Genomic DNA, 12,453 nt, shown 5'->3' with positions numbered 1-12,453 from the left:
TATGAGGAAAGCTGTATCGAAACATATGATTAGGGTCCACGAAATTCCATTCAAAGAAACTTAAATATTTACAAATCAAAAAATGACACTTCAGAAAAGTATGTTATCTTTAAAATTTGTATCATAACATACAATTCTTACAAATCCATTATGAAATATTAATTTTAAGAGTAGGCTATGTTCAATTTTAATAATCTTTAAGAATGGCCCATTTAACAACATGAAAATTTTCATATAGCTACAAAAAAGGTAGATATATTCTAATGCCTTGGTGTTGTCACAGGTAAGGAAATGCATATTCTCATATATGGCAGAGTAGTATTAATCTGCCCACTCCAGATCAATAGAGAAAAAAGTTACCACGTAATTATGTGCCTTAGAATGGAGCTACTCAGGAGGCTGAGGGAGGAGAATGGCATGAACCCGGGAGGCGGACATTGCAGTGAGCCGAGATGGCGCCACTGCACTCCAGTCTGGGTTACAGAGCGGGACTCCGTCTCAAAAAAGAAAGAAGAAGAGTGGAGCAGACAATGCAACTTCAACTTTAGAAAACATAGCTGATCAGTTCCACATGTGGTTGTTAAAACTCAAATGTTAGATTTTTGAAGGTGGGTTGCTAGAAAATACAATTGAGATACAGATCCAGGACTCAAAGGCCTCGAAATTCCCAGCCCTAGGCTGCTTGCCTGGCCTCCTCTCTGTTCCCTCTCTAATGCCGTCCCGCCCTCCCTGGAGTAGAACTGCAATGGATTGAGCCATAGGCCCTGGCTGATGATCTGGGGGACTGCAGAAGGGGGTCCACCGTAGGTCAGGTCACAGTTCAGAGCCCATTCCCCAGAGGCCAAGGAATGACCAGTGAGGTCCTTTCCCACGATGCACCTGCCACGGAACCCTCCTCAGCAATCTTGCCAAAACCCAGGCAGTCATTTTTTAGCCCAGCAGCTGAACGAGCTCAGGTAGGCAATGTTCTGCCTGCAGCTGGAGGCTCTATCTTTATGATCCCGGAACCACCGGACTGAAGTGCAATGAGACACCCCGTTCCCTGGGGGGAGAGGAGCCAGGAAGTTTCATGCCACACAGACCCTCCCACACACCAGCTCCCCTACTATGCTGGGAGGCACTCCTTACCAAGGATGCCAAAGCAATAGTCCTTCAGGATGACTTTCACTGTGGAAGTTAAAGTTGTGACAAAAGGAAATCTTCATTCAGCCGCCAGTAACTGGGGATGACTGAGTTCCTCCACCTGCCTGGCCAACAAGGAGAAACGGGATGGACTCGAAGCGACCATTTCATCTAGCTGGACTGAGGTGGCCTGCTAGCTGGAGTGAAGCATGAGTTTCCCATTCCCAGCTCTGCCACTGAGACACCGCGGGCCCCAGGGAGGCCTCAAACGGACTCAGACACTGGACCCCTCCCGCAGACCCAGGCTCCCCAGCCTGACCTGCACATCCATCGTGCAGCAAAGCAGGACTTCACCATGGTTTCTGACCCAGGACAACAACTGAGTGTGCCAAACAATTTACCTCTGGTCAAGGAGCCTCCAGACGACTCGTTGAGCAAGTCTCGTGACACCCTGCAATTTTCAAGAGCACAGAGAATCTGGAGCATCTGGCCTGTCGCCCTCGCTTGTTGCTTCTCTGTCGCTGTCTGTCGAGGAGGCAACCTCACAACTGTGGTGGTTTTTGGGGTGGGGAGAGCCAGGCCAAGAAACCTGCACTAACTAGGGAAAGGAGACAGAGGAAGTGGTTGCGGCCGAGGGCGGGGGGCGGGGTGATATAAGGCGGCTGCTTCCTCAGGGTTCAGGAGCCGCAGGAGGCCCTTGTGTGCTGGATGTTGGACACGCTCTGCTGACGTCCAGGTGTGTGGTGTCCTCTTGTCCTGGGCTTCCTGACGGGTGGGCCTGTCCACCTGAGGGAAGCCCTGTAGGTAGAAGGGGCTGCAGGGTCGTGCCTGGCGCTCCCTATGGGAATGGCTTGGGTGCAAAGGAGGTTATGTATGCTCAGGGCCTACACCCCTTTGGGTCCAGCGCCAGCAGGGGGGAGACAGGCGCTTCAGCGCTATGGGAGCCTCTGGGTCGGCAAGGCAGTGCACAACGGTGTGCACGCTGGCTGTCCATGGCCAGCCCTGGAGGCTGGCCTCCGGTACGTCTAGGGCATAGGACGGGAGCCCCTTTGGAATGCTCCTTTCCGTACAGCACCCTCCGGGAGGAAGCCTGCTACGCGGAGTCTGTATTGTCATAGACCTGCCAGAGGGCGTGCCGGCCTTCTGGCCTCTGGAGCAGACGAATTCCACCTCAGCCTAACCAAGAGACTTTCCTCCCACGCGCCCGCCCAGACCCACTTTCCCCAGGCCGCCTCGGCTGCCCTCGCCCCAGCAGCCAGAGAGACTTCTCCTCTGGATCTGCAGTATTCCATTCCATCTACCTGGCCTGCCCAGTGAAGTGAGATGTTTCATACGTGCCGTGTGGGTCAATGGCTTGCCACACTCAGGATGTCAGTGAGGGCACAGGGCTTCCATGCCCAAGATTCCAAAGGCCACGCAGCCCGCGTGTGCCTGGATGCAGCGCTACCTGGCGCAAGCCCCGAGGGCTTCTCAGAGGAGGCATAGCTCGGGAGGTTGGGACTGCAGGCCAGCCTAGGTTGCTGCTGCCCGGGGAGACGCCCACCGCCCTCGCACTGACTGGCCGCCAGGGGAGAACCGCGGTCTTGGAGGGGCTCCTGGTGCCCTTTGGTCTCCATGTCTTCCCGCGGCTCCCTGCGCCCTTTGCGTGCAGTCCCTTAGGGGGCGCCTGCTAGCCCGGCGCATGCGCCCTGAGGGCCCGCCGTCCCACCGGCTGCGGTGAAGGGCAGCGGCAGGGTTCCTGCGGTGAGGGTCCGGCAGCACAGGCGGTGGTCAGTGGGAGTCCGAAGGGGGGCACCGTCTTCAGGATGGAGTCTCTACAGGAGGGGGAGGCCGGGGCGCAGAGCGAGCAGGTAGCTTTGGGGGAGGAGGCGGTGCTGGGAGCGGATGACATAATGGCGGAGGTGGAGGTGGTGGCCCACCAGGAAGCCGACGAGAAGCGGCAGGAGCAGGTCCAGCGGGCACAGCCTGGCCCTGGGCCCATGAGCCCAGAGTCTGCACTGGAGGAGCTGCTGGCCGTTCAGGTGGAGCTGGAGCCGGTTAATGCCCGAGCCAGGAAGGCCTTTTCTCAGCAGAGGGAAAAGATGGAGCGGAGGCGCAAGCCCCACCTGGACCGCAGAGGCGCCATCATCCAGAGCATGCCTGGCTTCTGGGCCAATGTTGTATCCTTTGCAGTGTTTCTTCTGCTTTTCCAGTTGAGAGGTGCTCTTGGGAAGTGTAAGGAACTTACGGGCGGCTCGGCGTCGATGTGACCATTTGGGGAACACGGGTGAGTGTCCACAGACAAATGTGGCTGAAGAAAGCCAGAGCAGACACGGGTACTATTTTCCTGCGTGCGTGAGAGAAACGCTTCATGGTGCCAAGCAGCAGACGTTTGGGGCATCTTTCTGAAGAGCAGAAGCGAGTTCTCAGCAGAACACGTGTTGCTGTGAATCAAGCTATTGTTAAGGGACTGTGACTGCTCCGCCTTGCCAGTCCGATCTGGGACTGGGCTTCTTCGGGTATGAGCAGATTCTGCCAGGCCTCAGACACCGGCAGTTCTCTGCATATCGCCCCTCCCCGTGTCAGTGCGGTCAGCCTCACAATGATACACCCTCGGTGAACCCCGAGAGGTCTGAATTCAGGGGGAGGGAGAGGAGAAAGGGAGGTCATTCATGGATGCAGATCTGAAAAAATCCCCTAGCCGCCCCTCTGGGTGCTCTTAGGCCTTCCCCGTTGCTTCTAGCTTTTCTTTCCGTTGCATCTCAAGGCTCTTTGACCTCAATCAGATTGCAAACCACCCTCAGATGTCGGCCCTGCTCACTGACCAAGATGAAGACATGCTGAGCTACATGATCAACTTGGAGGTGAGGCCGGGAAGACTAAGGCTGGAGGGTTGAGTGGGGGAGGGCAAGGGACATAATTTATTCCTGCAGGCAACAGTGGGCACCTCAGCCAAAAAGGTGTTTAAGCTTTCTCCACCTTGTCCGGACAGGTGAAAGAAGCGAAGCATCCCGTTCATCTCTGCCAGATCATGTTGTTCTTTCGGAGTAACCCCTACTTCCAGAATAAAGTGATTACCAAGGAATATCTCGTGAACGTCACAGGTGACAGGTGGCTCCCAGGATGGGTAGTGGAAGGAGGAAGGTGGGTGGATCAGTGCCAACGTGTTCCAGCCCCCTTACCAAAACATCCTCTGTCTGTAGAATACAGGGCTTCTCATTCCACTCCAATTCAGTGGTGTCAGGATTATGAAGTTGAGGCCTATCGCCGCAGACACAACAACAGCGGTCTTAACTTCTTCAACTGGTTTTCTGACCACAACTTCGCAGGATCCAATAGGATTGCTGAGGTGGGTCCTTGCTGGGAAACATGAGGAATGACCCCGGTGTGTTCCCAGCTGCTTGGGTCACCAGTCTGAGCTCTCATGAGGCCTTTTCCGGTTGATTCCCCTGACAGATCCTATGTAAGGACCTGTGGCGCAATCCCCTGCAATACTACAGGAGGATGAAGCCACCTGAAGAGGAAACAGAGATTTCAGGTGAGGCGTACAGTTGGAACTGGAGCTGTCTGATACCCGGGATAAGGGTGTTGACACACCTCTCTATTCAGGGAGCCTGGAGGCTCATTTCAGAAATGTAGAACCTGGGGGTCCATCTTATCCATGTGGAAATTCCTTGAGAGGAAGACACAGCATGACAGAATCCAGGACATTCATGGCATTGGGCTGAAAAAGGCACATGAGACACTGCACTGCAAAGCAGGTTATAACTGTGGAGTCTTAAGCCCGGGGAAGCATAGTGCGTGTCCACACTCACTGAGAAGTAAAGCCGAGTTATTACCTTCAATCTGTGGCACTTGGTTCCATGGCCGTCAACCCGACGGGGAGTCATCTTACCAACCCCTAAAGCTTGGGCTCCCGGAATGTGCCTGGTTGTCCTCCTTGCCACAGACCACAAAGGACTGTTTAGATCGATGGATTTCCTTAAGCTATTACCCCATCGGATTTCCGTGTGCTTTTAGTGTACAACGCGTCTTGTTAGCTGACTCCTGTCACAGAGAATACTGGAAATGGGGCAGGTATTGCAGAGAATAGTTTGTAACACATGCACGGCAGGAGGAAGTTGAAGAGATCACAAAAGGGGAAGGGGTAGTCTTTTCTCAGCAGGCCGTAAAATTAAAACATTTTAAATGGTGGCTCAGAGGAGATGCAATTTGACATGTGTTTGTGTTTCTCTAGGGAACGCGCAGATGTTGGGTTGAATATGATGGAGCATCGGACACAGGTGCTGTGTTCACCTAACACGGCAGAACTCCTGAAAACTTACTACAGTATGCAGGATGTCAGCACTCAGCATGGTCTTGTGCACAGGAACTAAAGGACAAGCAGATCCAGTCACAGCAAATGAAGACAGGAAGCGGGGTGGGGGAATTGAATTGTATGGAATAAAAAATAAACAGTATTAAGGATGTGTGGCTCTGTGTGTGTGTGTGTGTGTGTGTGTCTGTGTGTCTGTGTGTGTGTGTCGGTTGATCCCCTGGATTCCGCTGTCATAATGAATTGATCAATCTATATGTTTGATTCTCTTCATGAAAATGACCAGTCTGTGTGGGAGCTGGGCCTCTGAATTTGTAGAGTGAATTGGTGTGAAATGTTTTGGGATTCTTTCTATAGCACAGAGTTGGGGAGGTACAAGAAACAGAAGACAGTTAAGTTGACAGCTTACTTCATCCTATGGAAGCAGAGATAGTTCAATGACATTGGGTGATGGACACTGAGATATCCAGGGCCCAGTTTGCTGGGGTAAGGTACCTGCAAAATCCTTCATTTTGGGTATCATCAGTCACATTAAGATAGCACAGGATAATGGAAATGTTAACGTTATCTTTCGTGTCGAATTCACAGCTTATTTTTCTTTAAAGGCGAATGCATAATCTTTTTCTGGGACAATCAGCCTCTCAGGACTTCTCACACACCAACGTGAGAAGAAATGAGCACATAAGGTATATGGAAGCCTTATGGGAAAGGTTTCAGAGGCATATGAGAAGACATTCAGGATACGCCCTTTTTTTTTTTTTTTTTTTTTTTTTTTCTGGCGTAGGTGACTAAGGCAAAACACAAACATGCAGAAGTGAGGGGAAAGGTGGTGGATTTGTGGAATATAAGATTGCCTGAGGATCCATGCCTGGACTGTCTTGTCACTTGATGACCCAGAATATGGACGATGTTGTTGATGTTTACATCTTTAGTTTGGTTAAGCTTTTCTCCAAGATGCTTCTTTAGGTGAGGAGGCGAAAATGTACGTAGCTAACACCAATGCGAGTGCATTTTGTGCATTTTTTTCTTTACGATTTTCCTTAAATTTTTATTAAAGCAATGACCTGGTCTATTAAATATAATACTATAATGTACAAATCAAACCTGGACACTTACCATAACTCTGATACGTAAGAAATTCCTCTTGGATGGTCAGAATGATCTCTACCACGTCCCCCAACGTTGCCGTCACGGTCACTACATTTACGACAGGTTTGCTACGGTCGGCATGAACATCTTCAGAAAACCATTTGACAGAACCGGAAACTATTATAGTACCTATATCCTCCAGAGGAATGTTCATCCCGACTAGAATAACCACAATCATGGTATCCATAACCTCTAGGTGGTGGACCATCATCCCTGGTGTCTCAGGAACTCGTATGAATTCTGCTTCCGTAAGTTAAAGCAACAAATTCTAAATTATCAACTTCTCGTATCCCAAACATAACTAACTTACAACTTAAACACAATAAAGGACCAAACACACGAATAGTTGTTTCTCCAAATACTATATGCAAATGCTCAAAAGGCACATGGAAGAAATCATCATAATTAGTTATTCAGAAAATGCATTTCAAAACCAAAATGAGATAGCATACTTCACACACACTGGAATGGGAATACATTTTAAAAAGCAGGAAATATCAAGTGTTTGAGAGGACGTAGATAATTTGGAACCCTGACACAATGCTAGCTGGAATGGAAAATGATGCAGCTACTATGAAGAAATGTGGTGGTTCCCCAAGAAAATAAACACAATTATCACAGGACCAAGCAATTCCATTCTCACATACTGAGAAATGAATAAGGGTGCCCAGACAAATAGGTATGTAGAAATACAGTGGTGGAAACAACCCAAATAAAATAATGGGTCAGCAGCTTGTGTAAGGAAAGAAGTGCTACAATGTAAACGATCCTTCAGGGCATCGTGCAAAGGAAAGGAGACAGTTATAAAAAGTCCTGTATTGTTTGAGCCCACCAACATGAAATACCCGGAACAGGTACCTTCAGAGGCAGAAAACAGATTGCTGTTTGTTAGGGGCTGAGGGAAGGGAGAAAACGAAAGGAACTGCTTAACGGGTAGTGGGGTTGTAGTTTGGAGTGATGAAAATGTTCTGGAACTAGATGGAGGTGGTTGTTGCACAACACAGGTTGTATTAAGCGCCACTTAACTATTTACCTTAAAATGTTTAATTTTGTTTTGTGAATTTCATCACCACAACAAAAGTCAACAATTTTTCCATTTTTCCTTTGCCTATCCTTTGTTGCGTGTAACCCTCATCTCTTGGTGACACATGGTCGTTCTCTGGGAGGAGCCTGGCTCTCTGCGTGAAGGACCTCCGTAATTCTCTCATCCACATGACATGGGACATTGAATGTTAAAATGATTTCATATTATGTAAAGAACACAGATTCTGAAACACAATATTTTTCTTGTCTAAAACCACTTTTTACAATGATTTCTTGTATGACTCTGTCCTTCTTTCCCTAAATTCCTAGACTTCCGTGACAACTAAAACATTTCTCCCGGCTTTGGATAATCCCATGGCTCCACAAGGCCTGTTCTACCAACGAGCTGAAGGCAGACATTAATTCTTAAGTCAAAGTTCATTTTTAATTGTTAGTAACCAGTTAGTTATTATTTTTCTCAGATTACTATACATAAGATTTTTTCCATACCTACAAGACCAAGCAACTTTCAGTTTCTACTAAAACTTAAAATATAAAAGTATAACTGTGAACAAAAAATGGACTTTCTGCTATGTACCAGGAAGTGTGCTAGACGTAAGAGAAATAAAAGCAACAAGGAAAACTTAAATATGTACTTAAGTCAATTTAACGATCAACACATTAATACATGGTGCAGTGAGGACAAAATACCCACAATTTACAGTGAAGAAAAACATGTAAAATGTAAGCTGTTTTTGAAGCATAAATGGCTATTTGTGAGACACACGCTGGGAAGATTAACTCTCAAGAAGTCCAGCAAAGCACGTTGGTGATAGCATAAAGAGTAACGGGAACTAACAGGAGATTGGGGTGATGCAGTAAAACAGAACAACTTGAAAGTGTCCAGAATGCAATGATTTTCATGGTAATATAAAGGAATTCCGTACGTAATAGAAGGACACAACTCTTTAAAGCTGCGATAAACACACAATCCCCAGAATTTAAGATTCAATGAGACAGAGACCATTGGTTGGATCAAAATAAGTCCTCAAACACACTGGGAAAAAGGAGTCATTAGGTATTCATGTTACAACAAATCACTGCGTTAACAGGATAACAATATTTGTAGGAGAGAAAGAGCAAGGATGGGGCAAAAATGCCAGTTAGTCATTCTGTTACCCAATTTCAATCTTCTCATGTTCGTTTCTACTTTCAAGTACTTAACACTTCCTTAAATGTAAAAATCTGGTTGAAATATACTTTCTCAAGAATGTATTTTCAGAAAATGTGAAAGAATCTTTTCTTCTTGTGAGTCTGTCTTGGTGTCTCTCTGTAGACATTTTCCACCTTGTAAGTTTGTCTAGCTGTCTATCCATAGCTTGTCTATGCTATAGATGTATTTCCATGAATTGGAACTAAATCCATTAATAGCTTTTAGGAAATACTGACTGATTTCTCTCCTTTCTGTGAGAGTTCCTTCTAAGTTTGAATGCTGCTTGAAAGCTTTGAAGATCTATTTACACTTGTATTGGAATACTAACATACAAACAGGACTGCCATACGTTCATTTACGTAACGTTTATTCCAATATCCTTCCAACTACACTTGCACTTCCTCAGGCAAAAAGAAGAGGATATCTAAAGCATTTCAGATCACATGACATTACGCCACCTTCAAAAGTTTAGTAATACCAAAAAGATCCTGAAATGCTGTTAAGTGAAAAGCAGTTTGGAGATTAAGAATAAGGGACGGTTACATCTCCATTCATATCCTCGACAGCATTTTTAGCATCTGCAGCGTTCTCAAAATACATGCAAAGCATTTGAGCTTGCTGATTTCCCCTTCATTTCACAGAAGAACTAAATTATGTGAAAATATCTTACATTTATATAATGGACTCAACGGAGTACTAAGAAACCAAAAACGAAATTGCATTTCACATCATTACTGTGATTCTTACTACTATGTCATCTCAATCGTCAGCCTATTTTATTCCAATTTGTTCTCCACCTCCACAACACACTTACTTTTGCTCATTTTCCTTTCTCAGCAACAGGTGACCTTTACCACAGACCCTTCACCTGCTGCCATGAGAATTTTCCCAATATGAAATATAAACTTGAAAATTACAGTTTAATAACAAATAACTATTTCAACTTATGTCTCCAGTAAACATATTAACTATACATTTACTTTGGAAAAGTAGAGATAAATAGCACCGACATATTAATGTGTATGTATATGCATATATACACACGTATACATACATACACACATATATACACACACATACATACATACATACAACACACATACACATACACACACACACACACACACATAAACAAACATATGTATAACAGTTGCCTGCCAATATGGGAACATATTTCCCAAATATTGCTTTAGGCGTCTTTTCATTGGTTTCTAAATGGAGGCCACCAATGTTAAGCTTGGCAGGCCGATCTGCTTCCGTCAGTTTGCTGTAAATGGTTAAAAAAAAAAAAAAAAAAAAAAAAAGTCTATATTTAGGTAATCATAAATAAGCCAAAAAGATAAAATTTTGTTACACACTCTGTTGAAAACTCAAGTGAGATTCCCTTACAGAGGCTGACAGCTTTCTAGTAATTCTTCTTTTTTTTTTTTCATGAAATGACCGTGACTTTTACAATGCAAAACTGGAGATGTTTACTGAGCACATGCATTAAGGGATCAAACACGAATTCCATTATTCAAATTCTGTGAAAAGTTTTCCAGGATTAAAAATAACACCTCAGAATAAATTAACCCACCACACACTCTGTAGGATAATGTAGCCCAGCTCTGTCTTACAATTTATAGCCCTTTTCATCTTTGTATTCACATCATTCATTTATTTGTTTCAGTGTCCCAAGTTATATGAAAGAATGTGTCATCTAAAAAAATAACATTCTTTGTTCAAAGTGACCTGCCACATTACTTGTTATGAATTGTTTCTTGCTTGTTCTGCTAACACTTACATAAAACGTCCAAGCTACTTGGGAGGCTCAGGCAAGAAAATCACTTGTATCTGGCGGGGGGTAGAGATTGTACTGACTGAGATTGCACTACTGTACTCCAGCCAGGATGATAAAAACTCCATCACCATCATCGTCATCCTCGTCGTCATCCAATAAAATATAAAATAAAATAAATCCTTATGGAGCAAATTAACCCGTCACATTTCTACCCTACAGTGCATTGTACTGGTGTTCTCTATTATGCCCTGAACACATAAATCATTCTCTTGTAAAGTCACATTCGCACTTACGTTTACCGAGGCATTGTTCACAATAGCAAAGACATGGAACCAACTCACATGCCTACCAGTGATACCCTGGAAAAAGACAATGAGGCACATACACACCATGGAATAGTAAGCATAACCATACAAACGATGTGTTTCTGTCCTTTGCAGGGACATGGGTGATGCTGGAAAGCATCATTCTCAGCAAAATAACACCAGAACAAAAAGGAAAACACTGCATGTTCTCGCTCTTAAGTTGGGTGTGAACAATGAAAACACATGGATACAGGCAGGGCAACATCACACACTGGGGCCTGTCGGTTGGTGGAGGGCTAGTGGAGGGATAGCATTAGGAGAAATACCTAATGTATGTGACGGTTGATGGGTGCAGCAAACCACCATAGCACGTGTATACCTAGGTAACAGAACTGCACATTCTGCACGTGTACCCCAGAGCTTAAAGTATTTTTAAAAAAGAAATACATATAGACATATACTCTACGTGTATTAAAATATAAACAATGCATAAATTTCATCTCTATGCAAATACATATATAAATACAGATACATGTATTGTATATGTTTACGAATACTTATATTTTTAAATCCATCATATAGATTACATGGTTTATACATACATTAAATTATAAGATATGAACTTCAAAGTGTAAGTTATACTTTTCTATGACATGTAAATTCCATATTACTTGATGGACAGTAAAACATTTTACATGGCATATATTTCATGAGTTCCATGTAACACTGAGGCATAAATAATGGGAACTCTGGTGAAAAGAGTGAAATCAAATAGTAGAGGGAATTTAGAGGAAAGCTCTAAACAAAAACAGCCTACATACTCAGGATCGTTACCTGAATATTCCTTATGCCCTCAACCAAGTAACTTTAGGCAAGCACAACTTATACAGTCACATGAAAGGAGTGAGTGTATCGTCTCCTCTGCCATTCCGTTTGTTGAAGCGTCATCATTTGTTTGGTCTCTCTGCTTGATTCTGATACTCACTTACTCACTTGCAGCTTACAGTTTGTTCTCCCAGTAGCCAGAATTACACTCAGAGTAAAACCGAAAGGATAGGTCTTTGATCTCACTCAAGCATTTTCCTTCATTCTTGTCTTGCCACATGATGGGAGTATGACTCCTTGCTTCGTTCTAGTCTCAGAATTATTTCAATGGTTATTATCTCGGCCTAGAATTATCTTCCCCCATCTATGTTCCTAGATTACTTCCCTAATAATAATTACTGCCGCCCTGAGACTTTGGTAGCCTAGTGACTCTAACTAGTGATACTACAGTCTTGGCAGGCTATGATAAAACACCAGAGGAAAAGAAAAACAAAAATTTTGGCTTCAGCCTTCTCAAATATCTCTGAATATACTTTCAGCCTTCTCAAATATCTCTGAATATACCTCCAATAAATACAGTTTTTCTACATAACAACCGCTTTCTACTTAATTCCTGAAGTAATTCTTGGTGTTGGATTCATTTCATTCTTCACATTGATTCAAAGCGTATATGTAACGTGAAGGCGAATTCAGAATTTCATGTGTCAGCAAATAAAATGTTCAAAATGATGCAAAATACAAA

The 12,453-nt window shown here is 44.6% G+C and overlaps 1 protein-coding gene across 1 annotated transcript; it reads left to right on the top strand.

Moving 5' to 3' along the window:
* The first annotated feature begins 2,803 nt into the window (after positions 1 to 2,803).
* LOC141409528 (testis-specific Y-encoded protein 2-like) lies at positions 2,804 to 5,561 on the top strand. The gene is given in 7 exon segments (XM_074030525.1): positions 2,804 to 2,836; positions 2,838 to 3,281; positions 3,888 to 3,965; positions 4,094 to 4,205; positions 4,305 to 4,450; positions 4,558 to 4,639; positions 5,339 to 5,561. Coding segments are annotated over 7 exon segments (918 nt in total). The 3' UTR covers positions 5,362 to 5,561.
* Positions 5,562 to 12,453: the final 6,892 nt, after the last annotated feature.

The sequence above is a fragment of the Macaca fascicularis genome, chromosome Y (assembly GCF_037993035.2).
Source record: "Macaca fascicularis isolate 582-1 chromosome Y, T2T-MFA8v1.1".
NCBI classification, from domain to species: domain Eukaryota; kingdom Metazoa; phylum Chordata; class Mammalia; order Primates; family Cercopithecidae; genus Macaca; species Macaca fascicularis.
This window is presented reverse-complemented; position numbering and strand designations above follow the sequence as displayed.